General features: G+C 33.6%; 1 protein-coding gene across 2 annotated transcripts in view; it reads right to left on the bottom strand.

The window, feature by feature from the left end:
• LOC143076348 (sodium/calcium exchanger regulatory protein 1-like) overlaps positions 1-21,218 on the bottom strand; it is a 29,610-nt gene extending 8,392 nt beyond the window's left edge. The window contains exon 1 of one of the 2 annotated variants that reach the window (XM_076252072.1): positions 20,946-21,218. In XM_076252072.1, the coding sequence (XP_076108187.1) occupies positions 20,946-21,015 (70 nt within the window). In that variant the 5' untranslated portion in view covers positions 21,016-21,218. Of the gene's footprint in view, positions 1-7,298; positions 7,434-20,945 lie in introns of those variants that run through there. The other variant, XM_076252073.1, reaches the window with a different exon arrangement.
• Between the last annotated feature and the right edge of the window lie 1,659 nt (positions 21,219-22,877).

Raw genomic sequence — 22,877 nt, 5'->3', positions numbered from 1 at the left:
AAAGGAATAATGTTTTCAACAAAATAAGGAGATTTACATATCCTCGAGTAATGATATATATATAATGAAGTATATCGTTGATAAAAAAAAAACCACAGTTAATGTTTTTCCTGTAAAGAACGGAGTAACTTGTTCCAAAATTGGGCGTGTGGGTATATTGCTGATTATCATTTTCTTTCTAGCTGTAGGGCCTAGACTTAAGGCACGGGTGTATATCTGATTACCATTATCATCTTATTTCTAGCCGTAGGCCCTAGACTTAAGGCACGGGTGTATCTCTGATTAATATTATCGTCTTATTTCCAGCTGTAGGCCCTAGACTTAAGGCACGGGTGTATATCTGATTACCATTATCATCTTATTTCTAGCCGTAGGCCCTAGACTTAAGGCACGGGTGTATCTCTGATTAATATTATCATCTTATTTCCAGCTGTAGGGCCTAGACTTAAGGCACGGGTGTATCTCTGATTACCATTATCATCTTATTTCCAGCTGTAGGCCCTAGACTTAAGGCACGGGTGTATCTCTGATTACCATTATCATCTTATTTCCAGCTGTAGGCCCTAGACTTAAGGCACGGGTGTATCTCTGATTAATATTATCATCTTATTTCCAGCTGTAGGCCCTAGACTTAAGGCACGGGTGTATCTCTGATTACCATTATCATCTTATTTCCAGCTGTAGGGCCTAGACTTAAGGCACGGGTGTATCTCTGATTACCATTATCATCTTATTTCCAGCTGTAGGCCCTAGACTTAAGGCACGGGTGTATCTCTGATTACCATTATCATCTTATTTCCAGCTGTAGGGCCTAGACTTAAGGCACGGGTGTATCTCTGATTACCATTATCATCTTATTTCCAGCTGTAGGCCCTAGACTTAAGGCACGGGTGTATCTCTGATTACCATTATCATCTTATTTCCAGCTGTAGGCCCTAGACTTAAGGCACGGGTGTATCTCTGATTACCATTATCATCTTATTTCTAGCCGTAGGCCCTAGACTTAAGGCACGGGTGTATCTCTGATTAATATTATCATCTTATTTCCAGCTGTAGGCCCTAGACTTAAGGCACGGGTGTATCTCTGATTACCATTATCATCTTATTTCCAGCTGTAGGGCCTAGACTTAAGGCACGGGTGTATCTCTGATTACCATTATCATCTTATTTCCAGCTGTAGGCCCTAGACTTAAGGCACGGGTGTATCTCTGATTACCATTATCATCTTATTTCTAGCCGTAGGCCCTAGACTTAAGGCACGGGTGTATCTCTGATTACCATTATCATCTTATTTCCAGCTGTAGGCCCTAGACTTAAGGCACGGGTGTATCTCTGATTACCATTATCATCTTATTTCCAGCTGTAGGGCCTAGACTTAAGGCACGGGTGTATCTCTGATTACCATTATCATCTTATTTCTAGCCGTAGGCCCTAGACTTAAGGCACGGGTGTATCTCTGATTACCATTATCATCTTATTTCCAGCTGTAGGCCCTAGACTTAAGGCACGGGTGTATCTCTGATTACCATTATCATCTTATTTCCAGCTGTAGGCCCTAGACTTAAGGCACGGGTGTATCTCTGATTACCATTATCATCTTATTTCCAGCTGTAGGCCCTAGACTTAAGGCACGGGTGTATCTCTGATTACCATTATCATCTTATTTCCAGCTGTAGGGCCTAGACTTAAGGCACGGGTGTATCTCTGATTACCATTATCATCTTATTTCTAGCCGTAGGCCCTAGACTTAAGGCACGGGTGTATCTCTGATTACCATTATCATCTTATTTCCAGCTGTAGGCCCTAGACTTAAGGCACGGGTGTATCTCTGATTACCATTATCATCTTATTTCCAGCTGTAGGCCCTAGACTTAAGGCACGGGTGTATCTCTGATTACCATTATCATCTTATTTCCAGCTGTAGGCCCTAGACTTAAGGCACGGGTGTATCTCTGATTACCATTATCATCTTATTTCCAGCTGTAGGCCCTAGACTTAAGGCACGGGTGTATCTCTGATTACCATTATCATCTTATTTCCAGCTGTAGGGCCTAGACTTAAGGCACGGGTGTATCTCTGATTACCATTATCATCTTATTTCCAGCTGTAGGCCCTAGACTTAAGGCACGGGTGTATCTCTGATTACCATTATCATCTTATTTCCAGCTGTAGGGCCTAGACTTAAGGCACGGGTGTATCTCTGATTACCATTATCATCTTATTTCCAGCTGTAGGCCCTAGACTTAAGGCACGGGTGTATCTCTGATTACCATTCTACTCCATCCTAGCAGTAGGGTTCCAGAAATTTGGCTCCGATGTATTTTAGATGGCAATCTTAATTCTAGTTGTATTAAAGGTCCAAAAATTGGGCTTCGGTTTATTGCTGTTATCGATCTTATTTATATAATTATTATGCAGGGCCTAATAATGTGTGTGTGGATGTGATGCTTATTGTCATTCCACTTGTAGCTATAGGGACTTAAATCTGCACTGTTGTAATTTAGATAGCAATCATCTTCTAAATAAAGGGTACAAGAACTGGAAGTATGTATACTTCTTAAGACATTTTAGTTGTAGGTTCAGAGGAATTAGATGCTAGCCATTACACTTCTAGAAGTAGGGTCAAATTTCTTTGTGTGTTTTTTTGTTGTTTTGCGGATAGCCATTCTTAATTCTAGTGTGTTATTTCTGGAGGTAAGTTTATTGTTTAGACCATCCATCTTCTAGCATGTCCAGTTGGTGCACGGGTCTCATAATTGGACTTATCGGTCGTCCAACTGTCTATATCAATCTGCTCAGCTCTTAATAAAACTCCATATCACGGCTTTGTGACGTCAAATACGTTGACCTGGCCTTAATAACTTTGACCCGGACATATCAGCGACGTCATAATGTTTGAACCGACGTTGATAAGTTTGACCCGAACTTATCAAGTCAACTTCCGGTTGCTGGTGAAACTAAGACAATACTTCCAAAAGACGCAAATACAGCCCGATAAATCGATTATCAGGTTATCGGCTAAATATTGTAAAATATCAGCTGCTCGACATAATATGAAGGCTTTTTGATCTCGTTCGCTGCGCTTACTCGACAAAAAGCTTCATATTATGTCTCGCAGCTGATATTTACGATATCAACATGCAGACAACCTGATAATCGGTACAAACTTGTGCATTGCCGATGGCAATCCTACTTCTAACATGCCAAGTTGAAGGGTATACGAATGACACGTACTCGTTTTGTGTCCGGTTTTAAGTCCAGTTTGGTGTTTGATCTTTTTTGTGTTATTTAGTGCTTATTGCATACCGACGTATGGACCAGAGAACAGAATAAAACAATGACTAGTGTTGATGGCACATATCTACAATAAAACTAAAGTTATGTCAATTATCTAGACGTTATCATTTACATGCCAATTAAAGATAAGATGTGCCAGATTTATTTGTAAATGATATTACCACTCCACAAAGTGATGTAATTGTTTTAATTGATTTGTACTTTGTTCTCTACATAGTTTGTTTGCAATGGGATGAGGATATAAACCATGTGTATACAGACAATATTTAATAAACATTCAGGGGGAAATCATGTAGACATTTTTTGAATGATGAGTGTATACAGACAATATTTAATAAACAACCTGATGATGATTTGAACCATGCAGACATTTTAAATGGATGAGTGTATATAGACAATATGAACGTGAGGTGTATCACAAGTCCCTTCGTGCAGAGGTTACCGCATTGATATTATTAGAGATCATGCAAGTCACTTGGTTCGAGACCACATTTTCGTTGTGCCCTAGTGTGGACAGTGTGTTACTTGCCATTTTTTTTATACCCCTTCCAAATTTATTTCTACACGTTTTATGCCTCAAATAGCAAGTAAGGGGTTAAAGAAAATTGGGTCATGAATTTTAAAGTAAAGTAGTGATTTTGGTCCAGCTGAAAAAGGTTAAAAATTAACACTTCGGAAGCTGTCAAAAGATTTCAAGACCCCCTTAACATAAAAATGTCAGTTTTGAGTTAAAGACGATGACGTTTTCTGTAATATTGATATAATTTGTCCAAAAGTAGAACAACACACTGTAAAAATATTATTGAAAAAGCGCAAATGGGATTTTTTTATAATTTTCATTTATTGTTTAAAAGAAATGCACTACGAAATAACTGTGGACTTGGACCACTTCATTTGTTTTAGAAGAACAGTCACGCGACATGTCTATTATTGCGTGTATAGCAAGTTTCCGTCACTGGATGTCGGTCCATTTCGCGCATTTAAACGAAAACGCAAGGACGAACTAACAAAAAGTCACAATAGTTTTTGCTACATGATTTCTCGCTTTCTTCTCATGAAAAACTAAAGACAAAAACGTGTAATGCCAAAATAAAAGAGCAATTGATATTCGGAACAACTCTAAGTAACTCTAGGGTAAGGCCCTGACGAAGCATAAAAAATAAAATATTCTCATTGGTTTGACGTCATTCAAGAGTTTCTCGAGTTTAGCCCTGGCTCGGTGAGGGTTGGAACTAGAGTACGAGGGATTAACTCGAGTGATTCAAGTAATATCGTATTGTTGAAACCACAGGGACTCGGTTAGCAGATTAAAATTTTGTAAATCAATGTTTTTAATTTATTTTTTATTATTTCCTGTCTATTTGCATTACTATATTAACGTATTTAACCCTCTTGCTGCCGGAGGGACACATATGTCCAAACCGGCAGTGCCGGAGGGACACATATGTCCATGGATAAATTTACTAAGTTTACTATCCATATCCATATACCTAGGTTTTTTCAGTATATGGATATGGATAGTAAACTGCACATTGCCAGAAAACAAAGAAATAGTGATGGCAACGTTAAAACCCGATCAAGTAAAAGTTAACACGAGAGTTTCAAATGAACTCGGCCGATAAGTCTATTTATACTGTTGAACAATCGTCTTGTGTAAAAGATGTGTCTTCTGGAAGTATCTATTGCTGGAGAAAGGCCGCCAGATATCTATAAAATTCTAGACATTTGAAAACGTAACTTTCGCATAAATTTATGTGTTTATTTTTGTTATTGAATATATTATATTAATTGTTTCCCGATGTTATGAAGCAGAAAGCTGTTGCAATTAATTGCTAATACTTCTACACTTTATAGTATAGGTGCAAACAAATGAATTGGCAATAAATTCTCAATCCAACTGGTTTGTGCATACACACTGCTCGTAAACAGTGCACGGGAGAGGTAAAATATTTATAAAATGTCTAGGAACTATAAATAAAAATATGTCGAATGGAACATTATCAAAAAAGAGATATAAATAAACAGGGAATGAGTCCATGGGACACAGATGATACCAACGTTTGCATATAAAGTTATAAATGGACATAACTTAAGAACAGTAAAAGTGACACTACCAAATTTGTTACTTGATCTGAGTTTTGTTGCATTGTGTATAAGTTGCATAACATTTGCTTGTGGCAAACTGAAGTTAGAAAACGGAAACAAAAATTTCAGCATTTTTTCCATTGTAAAGAGGCATAACTCTAGAATAGCAAAAGTGACGCTATCCAAATTCAAATTTGATCTGTGTTTCGTTGTATTAATCATTGTATATAAGTTCAGTGGCGGATCCAGGGGGGGGGGGGGGGGGTCCGGGGGTGCGCACCCCCCTTTATTTTTGCCGATCAATGCATTTGTATCGGGACATATATTTTGCACCCCCTTTGCCCTGGGTGCCCTGGGTTAGCACCCCCCCCCCTTTCGAAAATTCCTGCATCCGCCCCTGAAGTTTCATAACATTTAGATGAAGCAAACTAAAGTTAAAGAACGGAAAAAAAAAATAAAAAAAATACAACAATTTGCCCATATGTAAAGGGACATAACTATAGAAAAGTTATTCAAACTTAATCTATAAGCATTGTGTGTAAGTTTCATCATAATATGTGGTTGAGTCAAACTAAAGTTAGAGAACGGAAACCAATGTTGGTACGTACAGACAGACAAGGGTAAAACTTAATGTCTCCCCTATACGGCGGAGACATCAAAAATCAAAATTAATACCACGGATCGAGGTAAAACTACAACGGTCGAATCAACAGAACAATCAACGATGCAAGCACCTTCCAAAAAGATCGTTAGTAAACAGGGAATGAAAACCCGACATTCATTATTAAATTAAAATTGTTTTATGACCTCGACATAGCTCGCGACATAACTTAGTAACATTTCAACTTACTGTTGTTAATATTGAATCGCTATTACTAGTATTTCTACTCTATTTCTCTATTTGTAAAAAAAAACATAAGTGATATAATTAGTTTTACACTACAACATAAAACATGAACAAAGGGTTTGTATTCAGTTCACTTGAAGTTGCGTTCAACCGTAATGTTGTAGAGAGCAAAACATGTTCGCGTTAATTAAGGGGAAATTATGAATAAAGAATATACGTGGTGTAATTGAAATTGCAAGAAAGGTTGAATTTAATGACAAAAATCTCTGAATTAAAACAAAATCAATTCTAACATAAAATATTCCTGATACAACTCATATCATGAAACATATTCCTGATACAACTCAAATCATGAAATACATTCCTGATACAACTCATATCATGAAATGTATTCCTGATACAACTCATATCATGAAATGTATTCCTGATACAACTCATATCATGAAAAATATTCCTGATACAACTCATATCATGAAATGTATTCCTGATACAACTCATATCATGAAATATATTCCTGATACAACTCATATCATGAGATATTCTGTGGAAACTGTATCGAGTTTACCGCAGTTAATCACTAAAAGTAATAAAAAAATCTCTACGAAATAAAAACCAAAATCGGTAGAGGTAGACCATCAGTACATTCATTCGAAATGATAACATTGTCAAATGGAATCTTATTGCTTACGAGTCTATTCTATAACCTGCATACATTTTATCTAAACTATGCTGTTGAATACAATTTAATACACCATAAAGATCTATTTTTTTCTTCATCGAAAGTCTTATTCAACCAAAATGAAACATTTTGTATTTGTTTATGAAAACAATCTTTTTTTCCAACCACTTCATTCCGTTGAAAATACCCTTATCATATATATATATTTTATATAAATACAGCAAATTATAATCATTCTTAATTTGATCGTATATCTAACATTTGTCAAATTACTGAGCAGACCGTAAAAAATTAATTTCAGTACTTTTGAAATATCTGTTTTCAAAATGGCATTAATTAATTTAGGGGGAATAAGTTTTACGTCTTTAAAAAAATTTAGAAAAAACTTACCAATGGCAATCATATATTCATTAAAATTTTCACTGAAAAATATTTCCCAGTTTCCGTTAAATATTGCCATGTTGCTTCTACTGAGAAAGATTTACATATATATATCAGATAGGATTGTAGAGTGATAAATAATGTGTTTGGTTGTCATAAATCATAGCAGTGATTTTGTTGTCAGATGCCAATGATATACATATACATCGTCTTACTGATACAACTCCACAATGTACTGCATGCCATGCCAATAATTAGCAGGCCCTCTTTGTTTATTTTTTTTAATGCTTAAATAAATTTTATTGGGAACTGTTACTATCTTACAGTCTGTCAGTACTGAAAAATCTTATTTTACACTTTTAAAATTTGAACTTAAAAGGTAACTTATTTCTCAATAATACGTTAACATGCCAAAAACCAGGTGCTTCGAAGGGCGCAGCTTTATACGACCGCAGAGGTCGAACCCTGAACAGTTGTGGCAAGTATGGACAAAACATTCAAGCGTGATACAGCTCTGAATTTAGATGGTGATCAAATTTTTGACATTATATGGTTTTTTTACATAAAACAAATGTCAAGATTTTACAAATCAATTAAAGATTTCTTCTTCAAACTTATTTAAATCTAAAATTAAATAGTTGACACAGCATAGGTTTCTGACACAGAATGAATGTGGTCTAATGAACTTAAAATATTTTTTTTGCCTTTGAGCAATTCACTATGCTGTTGAATATTAATCCTCTCAAAAAAATATTGGAAGAAATTTTCTTTTTATTTATGAAATCTGAAATGAGAAAATTTAACCCCCCCCCCCCATTTTTTTCACATCCCCCTTTCCCTTTTTCCAAAACTGATATCAATTCAAATTTCTAATGGAGTTTGCAACAATAACTACTCTTAAATACATCATAAAATATTAAAATGTAAAATAAAGTGCTTGTTATCACTGAATGGTAAAGATTGGTTGGTAGTAAAAGTGAATATACATTGTATATTGTATAAAACAATGATTTAAGTTGATTTAACTACTATTATGAACAAAGAAAGATAACTCCAATTGAAAATTTCTTGCTATTGCACAATACTGTGCAATTGAAGATTTCTTGCTATTGCTGAATACTGTGCAATTGAAAATTTCTTGCTATTGCACAATACTTAATATAATAATATTGGATCCTTATTTGAACCAACTTGAAAACTGGGTCCATAAAAAAATCAAAAATCTAAATACATTTTTATATTCACCATATCAAAGAACCCCAAGGATTCAATTTTTGTTAAAATCAAACTAAGTTTAATTTTGGACCCTTTGGACCTTAATGTAGACCAATTTGAACGGACCAAAACTTAAGAATCTTCATACACAGTTAGATTCGGCATATCAAAGAACCCCAATTATTCAATTTTTGATGAAATCAAACAAAGTTCAATTTTGGACTCTTTAGGCCCTTTATTCCTAAACTGTTGGTACCAAAACTCCCAAAATCAAACCCAACCTTTCTTTTATGGTCATAAACCTTGTGTTTAAATTTCATAGATTTCTATTCACTTATACTTAAGTTATGGTGCGAAAACCAAGAATAATGCTTATTTGGGCCCCTTTTTGGCCCCTATTTCCTAAACTGTTGGGACCTCAACTCCCAAAATCAATCCCAACCTTCCTTTTGTGGTCATAAACCTGTGTTTACATTTCATTGATTTCTATTTACTTATACTAAAGTTATTGTGCGAAAACCAGAATAATGCTTATTTGGGCCCTTTTTGGCCCCTAATTCCTAAACTGTTGGAACCAAACATCCCAAAATCAATCCAAACTTTCCTTTTGTGGTCATAAACCTTGTGTTAAAATTTCATAGATTTCTATTTACTTAAACTAAAGTTATAGTGCAAAAACTAAGAAAATGCTTATTTGGGCCCTTTTTGGCCCCTAATTCCTAAAATATTGGGACCAAAACTCCCAAAATCAATCCCAACTTTCCTCTTGTGGTCATAAACCTTGTGTTAAAATTTCATAGATTTCTATTCACTTTTACTAAAGTTAGAGTGCGAAAACTAAAAGTATTCGGACGACGACGACGACGCCAACATCATACCAATATACGACCAAAAAATTTTCAATTTTTGCGTTCGTATAAAAAGACCCACCCCAAATACCGCATTTTCGTGCATTACTTTTCCGAAATAAATAGATACCACTTTTCCGCATTTTTACCTGTATTTCACGGGTAAAAAATGGTAATAATGATATAAAAGACTTCATTTGCTGACTACATTCTAGAAAACTACGTTGTCACTGATTCTTAATTTCCACCGTAAATATGGACATCTCCTCCCGGGACAGAAGCCAAACGAACCACAAATGGGCCGGAATCGTTTCATTCTCATTTTAACTCCAAGTTCTATGCAAGTCTCAAAGGAATATTTACGTTAATAACCTTTAACAAAATCAATGTTAAAACAATGCGGAAAAGAGTCACTATAAAAATGCGGAAACGTAGGAATTTTAATGCGGAAACGTAAAACGTCGATTAAAACTATACCATGTAGTATTATTATAGGATGTCAAATATATATGCAAGATTTGTTTTATACCTTTTCTTGATTGGTACAGTTCTGGTCAATTGCGTGTGTTTTATTTGGTGCGTTTTGTTAGTACTTAGTACAAAGCTGTATATAAAGGAGTAAATAGTTCTAAATAAACTTATATCAAATCTCTCTCACCCTATTTAGACTTGCAAAAATTCCGTTTCTTTTATTTATATATTTCTTACTAATTTATATGCTCACCGAAGAGTACCACTACAGTATACTGATTGCCCTCTGTATATGTCAGCCTTATGGTAATCTCTAAGTCTTAGTTATAGCAGTAGAATAGTTAAAGGGGCAAAATTGAAAAAAAATAAAATAAGAAAGAGACATGTAGCAAGTCTAACCCTCTACTATAAATAATATTTCTATATCGAAAATGCAGTAATTCATAAACTACACCTACTTATAATGTCATTTACAGCATGTACAAAAGGATGATTAATTACTGATGATATTATAACGTATCTTCATCACTGATAACTTTGATAACTTTTCATCAAAACATAAAAAATCGCAGATGTTTATCTTAATATGACTTGTCTGTTTTACTACAAAATAATCCGGGTAATAAAAGATAGATCAGTAGTTTACCAGATGTCGTTTTTGTGTGTAAAGTTGGCTTGTTACAGTTTAAGTATACGAAACGCCCTGGGGAACCCCGATTGGGTCTATCTTAATTATTTTCACCAAGATAGTATTGAAAATGCAAAATGACCATAACGCTATCAAAATTTGTACTTGATCTGAGTGTTGTGTATAAGTCTAACAATATTTGGTTTAGAAAAACTTAAGTTAGAGATCAGAAACGAAAAAACCCAGCATTTTTTCCTTTTGTAAACAGGGATAAGTCTAGAACCGTAAAAGTGACACTACCACAAATAAAACTTGATCTGTATTTTGTGGTAATATGTATCATGCTGTATAACTTAAGTTTCATAACATTTAGTGAGACAAACGTTAGAGAACGGAAACGAAAAAATCAGCAATTTTTATGATTATAAAGTGACACAATCCAATTTCAAACTTGATCTGAATTATAAGCATTGTGTATAAGTTTCATGGCAAATGGTTGAGGCTAATTAAAGTTAGATAACCTAAACTGTTGGGCGTACGGACGGACGGACATGGGTAAAAACGACTATCATAAAGACAAGACAAAATGCTTATGTAAGAGTTATCGCGATTAATGAAAGCTAGTTCAGAGCAAATCAATGAACCTTTATGAGAACGCTTACATACAACACACACCTACATTGTCACTAGGCAAACAAATTCTCACCAGATTCCTTAGTTCAAAGACTCATAACTTATGTGACAAACAGTTTTATGTGAATATGTTAATCTACATAGTATGTCCTTATATTCTACACATGTTAAATGGTTTCAGAAGAGTTGCGATGACAAAAACGGGATTGACGGACGAGGGAAAATATTTATTCCCCCTCCGAGTTTGCTATTCACAAGTTAATCATTTAAATGCGAGGAACGTGATTGTCCTAAATCATGTATTAGTTTCACAACAGAGATGAGAGAAGTAATTGTCATTAAAATTTTTTAGTTTCAAAACAAAGTCGAGAGAAGTGATCATGATATCGTCTCAAGACTTATTTAATGTAAGGTTCACATACGAGATAAAATAATAATAAATAATATCGCATTTCACACAGAATTTACTTGTTTTTGTATCATTACCCTTGACATTCCTAAATACTACATTTTTAAAATAACTTATACTACATGACATATATTGTATTTTCCATTACTGTGACCAAAATACACATCTAGATATTATAAACCCTTATAACTTCCCTTCGAGGGTCAAAGGTAACAATAATACATGACAATATATGTATATAATATATATATATCTAAATAGAAAAAAACCTTTATAGAATACCAACAGGGGAGGGGCTTTATTTTTAATGAGTCAATGTAATATTTCCCAACATCCTAAACATATTTCTTCGTCACTAAGTGTTCAAGAAAACAGGAACACAGAATTGTATAAAAATAAGCTAACACTCAGATAATGTTTTCTAAACAATTGAATGACGTGTTTATATGTACTTTTATATGATTTAACTACTTAATAAGGTTGATTGTCATTTCGAGGAAATATGATAACTGTGTAAAATATATTTCCGGAAAAACTTCATTGTTTCTGTTAATGACAGTAAAAAGACAATGATGTAGCATTCATTCAAATTTTACCCATTTATCATGAATGCTACATTGTATCTATACCCTGGGTTTGAGGTAGCACTCCACAGTTAGGTGTGTAGTTTCGCATTTTGCCCCGTGTTGATATTTCTAATATATGAGAGCTAGTGTGCAATAAAATTCATTTTTGGATAGCTGAGTATTGAAATAGCCTTTGTATTGGGTTTATATGAACATCAAGGTTATGTTATGTATGTAAAATAGGCTGTTTTCTGTATGACAGTCCGTATTTGAATGTCCGTACCATACATTGGTCCGGCAATTATTGTAACGTTTTTTTCCAACTTTTTATCGCACGAACTTTGTGATTGGATTTTACGAAAAAAATGAGGCGAGAGACACCCATTTTTTATTTGATCATTAGGAAGATGAATGTCAACAGCTTCTAACCAGGTGCTCCGCAGGGCGCAGCTTTATACGACCGCAGAGGTCGAACCCTGAACAGTTGGGGCAAGTATGGACAAAACATTCAAGCGTGATACATCTCTGAATTTGGATTGTGATCAAATTTTTGACATTACATGGTTTTTTTTTACACAAAAAAAATGTCAAGATTTTACAAATCAATTAAAGATTTCTTCTTCAAACTTTTTAAATCTAAAATTAAATAGTTGACACAGCATAGGTTTCTGACACAGAATGAATGTGGTCTAATGAACTTAAAAGTGTTTTTTTTTGCCTTTGAGCAATTCACTATGCTGTTGAATATTAATCCTCTCAAAAAAATGTTTGAAGAAATTTTCTTTTTATTTATGAAATCTGAAATGAGAAAAATTTAACCCCCCCCTTTTTTTCACATCCCCGTTTCCGTTTTTCCAAAACTGATATCAATTCAAATTTCTAATGGAGTTTGCAACAATAACTACTCTTTTAAATACATCATAAAATATTAAAATGTAAAATAAAGTGCTTGTTATCACTGAATGGTAAAGATTGGTTGGTAGTAAAAGTGAATATACATTGTTTATTGTATAAAATAATAAAAAAAACTTCATCAGCAACATTTTATATTGGCAAATTTCCAATGAAGTTATTTACATAAAGTTATTGGCAAATAAAAATAGAAAATGACATCATAGTCATGTCTGGCAAATTTCTAACATATATTATCAACTACTATTCTATACAAAGAAAGATAACTCCAATTGAAAATTAATTGCTATTGCACAATATTGTGCAATTAGATATTTCTTGCTACTGTGCATTACTGTGCAATTGAAAATTTCTTGCTATTGCACAATACTTGATATGGAATCCTTATTTGGACCAACTTGAAAACTGGGCCCATAATCAAAAATCAAAGTACATATTTAGATAAAGCATATCAAATAAGCCAAAGAATTTAATTTTTGTTAAAATCAAACTTAGTTTAATTTTGGACCCTTTGGACCTTAATGTAGACCAATTTGAAAACTGGACCAAAAATTAAGAATCTACATACACAGTTAGATTTGGCATATCAAAGAACCCATTTATTCAATTTTTGATGAAATCAAACAAAGTTTAATTTTGGACCCCCATTTGGACCAACTTGAAAACTAGGCCAATAATTAAAAATCTAAGTACATTTTTAAATTCAGCATATGAAAGAACCCCAAGGATTCAATTTTTGTTAAAATGAAACTAAGTTTAATTTTGGACCCTTTGGACCTTAATGTAGACCAATTTGAAAACGGGACCAAAAATTAAGAATCTACATACATACATGTAGTTAGATTCGGCATATCAAAGAACCCCAATTATTCAATTTTTTATGAAATCACACAAAGTTCAATTTTGGACCCTTTGGGCCCCTTATTCCTAAACTGTTCGGACCAAATCTCCCAAAATCAAACCCAACCTTCCTTTTGTGGTCATAAACCTTGTGTTAAAATTTCATTGATTTCTATTTACTTATACTAAAGTTATTGTGCGAAAACCAAGAATAATGGTTATTTGGGCCCTTTTTTGGCCCTTAATTCCTAAACTGTTGGAACCAAAACTGCCAAAATCAATCCCAACCTTCCTTTTGTAGTCATAAACCTTGTGTCAAAATTTCATAGATTTCTATTCACTTAAACTAAAGTTATAGTGCGAAAACCAAGAAAATGCTTATTTGGGCCCTTTTTGGCCCCTTATTCCTAAAATGTTGGGACCAAAATTCCCAAAATCAATCCCAACCTTCCTTTTGTGGTCATAAACCTTGTGTTAAAATTTCATTGATTTCTATTCACTTTTACTTAAGTTAGAGTGCGAAAACTAAAAGTATTCGGACGACGACGACGACGACGACGACGCCAACGTGATAGCAATATACGACCAAAAAATTAAAATTTTTGCGGTCGTATAAAAAGGTATCACTCAAAGTCATTGAAATTCTAGTTTGATCCAAATTTTTTTGGGGGGGGGGGGATATGTGACATGTTCACCCCCCTTTTTGCAATATTTTATGGTAAATAAATATGTTGCCATGGATACACATAAAAGGAATTAAATTTAACCCTTTTAACTTTTGAAAATCAAATCTATGGAAGATACTGATTACATACATATGCACATGTACAACACAAACAGTAAGGTTAATGTATTATATATATATATAGAAATCCAGAAATAGGAGATGATAAAACATTTTGTGGCTCATTTTTAATTTTATTTTCTAACTGTGGAGTGCTACCTGATGATTTTATAAAATAAATAGGGAATATGTCCATGGGACACAGATGATGCCGGCGCTTGCATAACGTAATAAAAGGGACATAACTGTAAAAGTGATGCTACATACATTTGACATATATCCATAATATATGGTTTGATATCCAAAATCTATAAACATGGTTTCTTTTGATTGAGATGAACCATTGCAGTTGATATTTTATAGTGTGTCTTTCTATGTTGTGATGTTATACTATATTGTTTCAGATAATGGGTGAAGGATTGGTACCATTAAATCGTTTAAACCCGCTGCAGTTATTTTCACCGGTCATAATCCAGGAATCTGATGTTCAGTAGTCATTTGCTGATGTGGTTCATAAGTGTATCTCTTTAGGGCCCTTCATAGCTTGTTGTTTGGTGTGAGCAAAGGCTCTGTGTTTAAGGGCGTACTTTGCCGGACCTATAATGGTTTACTTGTATAAATTGTGACTTGGATGGAGAGTTGTCTCATTGGCACCGATATCTCATCTTTTTATACACTGCATCTAATTAGATTCAGCATACCAAAGAACACCAAGAAATCAATTTTTTATGACACCAAATAAAGTTTATTTTGGGCCCTTTGGACCTTAATGAGCACTAATTCGATAATGTGGCTCCAAATCCAAAATCTTAGTGCAAGGTAATATCCAGCAGATAAACGTACCCCATATCGTCATTTTTGTTGAAATTAGACAACATTTAATTTTGGACCCCGATTTTGACCAACTCGAAAAATGAGACAAAATTTTAAATAAAATCAGAATACATTTACATTTTTCAAGATTCGGCGTCGCAAAGATATATATAATGTGGACAATTTAAAAACTTGGCCAAAAATAAAAAAAATCTAAATACACGGTTAGATTCAGCATATCAGAGAACCCCTTGAATTCATTTTTTGTTGAAATCAAACACATTTTAATTTTGTACCTTATAGTGTACTAATTTAAAAACGGGGAACAAAATCTAAAATCGAAATATCTGGTAACTTAAGATTGACTGATTAAAACCTCCCAAAAAAATCAATTTTTCATTAATTCGAACAAAGTTTAATTTTTTTTACCCTTTTGGACCTCAATGTGGGTCAATTCAATACGAAGCCCAAATGAAAAATCTAAATATACGGCCAAATTCAAAATATCAAAGAACCCCCAATATTCAAAACTTTGAATTAAACCCCATGAAATAGTTATCAAAGGTAACAGGATTATTATTTAGTACGCCATACGCGCGTTTCGTCTACATAAGACTCATCAGTGACGCTCAGATCAAAATAGTTATAATGCCAAACAAGTACAAAGTTGAAGAGCATTGGAAATTGGTAAAGAAATATACAATTTATACAAAATATTAGAAAAGTATTGATTGTGGCTAAAAAAAAGAAGATGTGGTATGATTGCCAATGAGACAACTTTTAACAAGAGACCAAAATGACACATAAATTAACAATTATAGGTCACCATACGGTCTTCAACAATGAGCAAAGACCATACCGCATAGTTAGCTATAAAAGGACTCTTTTCACACTAATCCTTTTAAAACGTTTAGAGCCATAACTCCAAAAGTCTATCTCGACCTTCCTTAAATGTTATAGAATACGCTCCAGGTTTTACAATTCGTGGAGATCCATAGACTTATGATAAAGTTATTGTCCGGCAACCAGGAAATTCTTGTTTTGGTCCCAATTCCTGAAAGATGTAGGCCATAATTCCGAAAACCAATCCCAGCCTTCCTATTGGAGTATGACAGATAATGGTACCATCTCATAAAACTCCATACATTCAAACACGAGTAATTGTCAAAAAACAGCATACAGGAAATGAAGACATTGAGTTTCTGACAATAACTTAATGATTATGAAGGTAAAACAAATCACAATTAAAACCAGATGCTCCGCAGGGCGCAGCTTTATACGACCGCAGAGGTTGAACCCTGAACGGTTGGGGCAAGTATGGACACAACATTCAAGCTGGATTCAGCTCTAAATTTGGAATGTGATTAAATAGTTGACACAGCAATGGTTTCGGACACATAATGAATGTGGTCTAATGAACTTAAAATATTTGTTTTGCCTTCGAGCAATTCACTATGCTGTTGAATATTAATCCTCTCAAAAAAATGTTTGAAGAAATTTTCTTTTTATTTATGAAATCTGAAATGAGAAAAATTTAACCCCCCCCCCATTTTTTTTTCACATCCCCCTTTCCCTTTTTCAAAAACTGATCTCAATTCAAATTTCTAATGGAGTTTGCAACAATAACTACTCATCTTAATACATCATAAAATATTAAAATGTAACAAAAGGTGCTTGTTATCACTGAATGGTAAAGATTGTTTTAATTTATCAGTTGGTAGTAAAAGTGAATATACATTGTATATTGTATAAAATATTGATTTAAGTTGATTCAACTACTATTCTGGACAAAGAAAGATAACTCCAATCAATTGAAAATTTCTTGCTATTGCACAATATTGTGCAATTAGATATTTCTTGCTATTGTGCAATACTGTGCAATTGAAAATATTTGCTTTTGCACAATACTGTGCAATTGAAGATTGCTTGCTATTGCGCAATACTGTGCAATTGAAAATTTCTTGCTATTGCACAATACTGTACAATTGAAGATTTCTTGCTATTGCTGAATACTGTGCAACTGAAAATTTCTTGCTATTGCACAATACTTAATATAATAATTTTGAATCCTGATTTGAACCAACTTGAAAACTGGGCCCATAAACAAAAATCTAAGTACATGTTTAGATTCAGCATATCAAAAAAGCCCAAGAATTCAATTTTTGTTAAAATCAAACTTAGTTTAATTTTGGACCCTTTGGACTTTAATGTAGACCAATTTGAAAACGGGACTAAAAATTAAGAATCTACATACACCATTGTACACAGTTAGATTTGGCATATCAAAGAACCCCAATTATTCAATTTTTGATGAAATCAAACAAAGTTTAATTTTGGACCCCGATTTGGACCAACTTGAAAACTGGGCCAATAAACAAAAATCTAAGTACATTTTTAGATTCAGCATATCAAAGAACCCCAAGGATTCAATTTTTGTTAAAATGAAACTAAGTTTAATTTTGGACCCTTTGGACCTTAATGTAGACCAATTTGAAAACGGGACCAAAAATTAAGAATTTACATACACAGTTAGATTCGGCATATCAAAGAACCCCAATTATTCATTTTTTTATAAAATCAAACAAAGTACAATTTTGCACCCTTTGGGCCCCTTATTCCTAAACTGTTCAGACTTCAACTGCCAAAATCAATCCCAACCTTCCTTTTGTGGTCATAAACCTTGTGTTTAAATTTCATTGATTTCTATTTACTCATACTCAAGTTATTGTGCGAAAACCAAGAATAATGCTTATTTTGGCCCTTTTTTTAACCCCTAATTCCTAAACTGTTTGAACTAAAACGTACTCCCAAAATCAATCCCAACCTTCCTTTTGTGGTCATAAACCTTGTGTCAAAATTTCATAGATTTCTATTTACTTAAACTAAAGTTAGAGTGCGAAAACCAAGAAAATGCTTATTTGAGCCCTTTTTGGCCCCTAATTCCTAAAATGTTGGGACCAAAACTCCCAAAATCAATCCCAACCTTCCTTTTGTGGTCATAAAACCTTGTGTTAAAATTTCATAGATTTCTATTCACTTTTACTTATAAAAGTTAGAGTGCGAAAACTAAAAGTATTCGGACGACGACGACGACGCAGACGACGACGCCAACGTGATACCAATATACGACCAAAATTTTTTCAATTTTTGCGGTCGTAAAAAAAGAGGGCATTATTATCCATAGGATAATTTGGTACGCAAAGATTGTTTCCATAAAATCAACAACCTAGCCAGTGTTACTGTTTTACGACAACTAAACGAACACGAGATTAACTTGTAAATTCTTTAAAATAACATCTTGGTTAAGAATAGAATTTTGTGTTCGACATTATGTAATATTGTGCATGCATGTTTCTGTTAACAATACATTTAGAGATTATATGCATCATACTAGTGGGGGAAAGATGGAATTCGACCTACTGCGAGGTGATAGGTACAATTTGTATGAACAGGACAAAAAAGGGTGACGATTTGACCTTATTTCTCTTATTTTCTAGGGATGAACAGCAGGCCTAGGGATATAACATACCTTTTAAACATCTTGAAAATATACGATCTCGAAAAAAATGTCTTTATTTTTTTTGTCTAGCGGGGTATCCTTTCAAGGAGAAGTATTCATTTTTCAGAATGAAGTGACCTTTCTCCATGTGGTAGGTCTCCCTCTGAATTTTATATGAAGTACATCAACTAAATCACCGAACCTTTGTTAGGATTTGACAATGTAACGATGTGCCAGGAATAAATCACTCATTATCATGATATTGTCTGACCCTCTAAAGTACCAAATGATGGATCAAATTAATGAGCGAAATGAATAATCAAATTGACAAATATAAGATAAACGTTCTTGTGTTTATTATGTAAACTTGCAATTTAACCCGTCAGTGTTTTGTTTTTTGCAATAAAGTTAATAGAAACAAATGAGTGCTCACATGTAGATCTGATTATTTAAAGATATATAGTATAATATACTTGTAACACCGGACAAGGTACGATAAGACCCGTTTTTGCCCCCCCCCCCCCCCCACACCATTTTCTCATTTTCTAAATTTTGTTTTGGAAAGCTACTCTATCACGTTAAAATATTCCCTTAGGTTTGAAATTTGTTTCGATAAACTTCAAAACCGTTAATTTCAGAAAAGAGGTATGAGGTGAGGGTGGTACACCAACAACGTCCGGCAAAACAAGTAAAATAACGATTTTTGGCCATTGTTTCTTAAAATTTAATAGAGTGCGACTACGCGACCCGGAAAAAAATATGGCAATTTAGACCGCAAAAATAGTTTTCGTGAAATTGGAATACATGGAATAAAACAAATCGTGGGTCACGTTGGCGCAGGCACGAAAGAACTAACAATTTGTTGTAGAATCACATGTAAAATGAATATTAAATACAATATTTGTATAATAACAGAAAGTTAACCCCTCTCACCTCACCCAGTTGCGAAAATTAGTTATTTTGAAGTTCATCTAAACAAACTTCAAACCTCAGGAAATATTTTAATATAATAAGTAGCTTTCGAAAACAGAATTTGAAATATAAAAAAATAGGGGGACCAAAAACGAATGTAGGACAGAAAGTCACAGGACAAAAAGTCACAGACAAAAAGTCACGGACAAAAAGTCACAGGACAAAAAGTCACAATTCATTTTTTCTGATTATTTTCTTTGAATAAAAAATGCTCATTTTTACAAAAACATTTTTGTATTTTTCTTGAAGTATTGTATATTACCAACTTTGTAAGCAAAATTTATCAAAAAAATATCAAAGATGATTAAAGTTATTGTTAAGAAAACAAAATGTCAAAGTAGATTGGCACTTAAATGGCTTTATGGTGCCAAGAAATATGTCCTTTGCATGATTAAAATTAAATAAATCTTCATTATTCAAGTAAAATGATAAATATCATTAACTTTGCTAGGAATATATGTATTAAAAAGTAAATATTTCTAGATATTTCTCTTATATATTCAAACAATTGTAAAAAAAATATTTGTGACTTTTTGTCCTGTGACTTTTTGTCCTATCAAATTTGTGACTTTATGTCCGGTGACATTTTGTCCTGTGACTTTCTGTCCGTTTACCCCAAAAACAGGCCTTATCGTACCTGGTCCAAAGTTAAGCTATGTAAACTATGCCAGTCATTTTATATCTAATTTCAATCAGTACTGTATACGGAACTTTTTCATGGCTAAACGAGTTTAAAAAGTGATCTACCTAAGCGGCTCGGGCTGAGGGCTCGTCACGAGAGCTCGTCCTGAGGGCTCGTCTCATAGGAGGTCGTCCCTGTAATTCAGATGCAGGCACACCCTGGCAATATTCGGAATTGTTTCTTCGGCACACCCAGTAAATGTCACTCGCTACATATGTACATTAAACACTTATAAATTATATTTTTTTTACAGGAATCTTGTTAAGTAATACAAGTGTCACATTGATTTAACATTAACATATTTCAGTTATTAAAATAGTTTTATTTTGGAAATAAAAATGTATGAAAAAGTTAATAATAATAAACGAGAAAAACTTGTCTTACCTATAGCTTTCATATAATCGTCAAATCCTGTACTGTTATCAATCTGCCATGTTCCAGTAAATTGTGCCATCCTGCTTCTCTCAGTCCTAATCCCGTCCTTCTATTAATCTACGGAAAAACTTTATAAATATCACTTAATTCTTAAATGGCATGCCAAAAAATGCGGTATCGATTTCTGACCAAGATTTATTTACAGATGTTGAGTAGTCGTATTCGTATTGATATTTTAATTCATCTGTTTTGAATGACTACAAATATGAGTAATAGATGTACAGGTTAATGTTGATTGATAAAAACAGGAAATTCTTACAATCTATTTTTACTACCGGACATTTAACATCATACTGGTTGATAAATCTAACTTTATAGCATGCCATTTATTGGCCAGCCGTCTTAAAAAATATGTTTCAATGCTACATTCCACCGTTTACTGCATGCCATTTGATATAACGAACATTCTGCGAAAACTGCTGATTAAGTATGTACTTATGCTTACATTTGAGTTATACAAAGTGTCTGCAATACATTTACAATCAATTAGCAATTGATATTGAGACCGTACATGTACTCTCGACTTTAATGTAACTTTATCATCAGGAAATATTGATGCTAAAGAGGGTAGGAATGTCAACTATCATGGGTTCAGGGGGGACTGTGGTATATATGGTAATGCATAAACTTCTTCAGTATCCAATGAGATGCTAATTAAGGAGGGTATGAATGTCAACTATCATGGGTTCAGAGGGGTGGGTGGGGTGAGGAGACTGCGGTAAATGGTTATACATACTTCTTTAGAACCTTGTTAAAGTGGGGAGTTCGTGTGACTGTCCTTAGAGTGTAAAACCCTAGTCATGTCAAGACGAAATCGGGACGTTAAATCCTAAATTAATTTTTTTTTATAATTTCTGTTCCACTTAAATTCGTGTTAACCGTATAATCAGCTACTGACCAGCTTTAAAAAAATAATAATAACAAAATAGTTATAATTACTTGGGAAAGCATTTTAATATATCGGCAAAATATTTCCTGTACGGGAATATTCAGAACATTCGAGTACGAAGTGTTCCAAGGACTCCTCAGATTCGCTTGAACACATTTGACAAATGAGCGTCTCGCACCTAATTGTTCTGTACAAACAGCCTAAAAGATCTCTTGCGGAACTATAAATATTTATTAAAAAAACTACCACTTTACAACGGGGGCACTTGCAGGCACGTCTAAGAGCATATACAATGAATAATGTAAAATTAAATGAAATAAACACAGGACCAAGTCAACTTTCAGAAAATGACATTACAGCATCAATTATTACTGAAATCTTTAGTATTCTCTGAATTTTAGCATTTGAGTTAAATTTTAGACAGTTTTCGTCTTAAGGAGGCTCGCGGGTTTAAGATTTTCAGAAAAAAGTTGAACATTTTATCTTCTACAGTTCATCATGCTTCACGATCTTTTGTCGAAGTTTTTTTTTATACAGACTTCATTATATTTCATGAACGTAAAAGTGGTATTGCCCAAAGTTTCTCTAAGCTTTAAGTTAACAGGAAAGTTGTCGGAAAACAGAAAAAGAACTTTGAACACCGTTTGAATAGTTATGCTTGTGATAGTTAAACGTAGACGTTTAAAATCCTTCACAATTTACCAGAAGTCGGCAAGACATAATCTTTTAGCAGTTCAATTTTTAATTCTGTAGTATGTTAATCTAATTGATTAAAACTTGAGTGATCACGAATTGAATGTTAAAGTCAATAGTGTGTTTGGAATTCAGGATTTGCTATTTATGTTTAAGTATCATTGCGTCAATGAAGACATTTGGCTCTGTAATTCATTATCAGAATTGATTTGTTTATGTTTCATACAGTTTGATTTCTAGCTTTTTTTTTATCTTTTATTAATTCATTATCAGAATTGATTTGTTTATGTTTCATACAG

This window comes from Mytilus galloprovincialis, chromosome 5 (genome assembly GCF_965363235.1).
Source record: "Mytilus galloprovincialis chromosome 5, xbMytGall1.hap1.1, whole genome shotgun sequence".
In the NCBI taxonomy this organism is placed as follows: Eukaryota; Metazoa; Mollusca; class Bivalvia; order Mytilida; family Mytilidae; genus Mytilus; species Mytilus galloprovincialis.
Note: the sequence above shows the minus strand (reverse complement) of the source record. Positions and strands in the feature narration are given on the sequence as shown.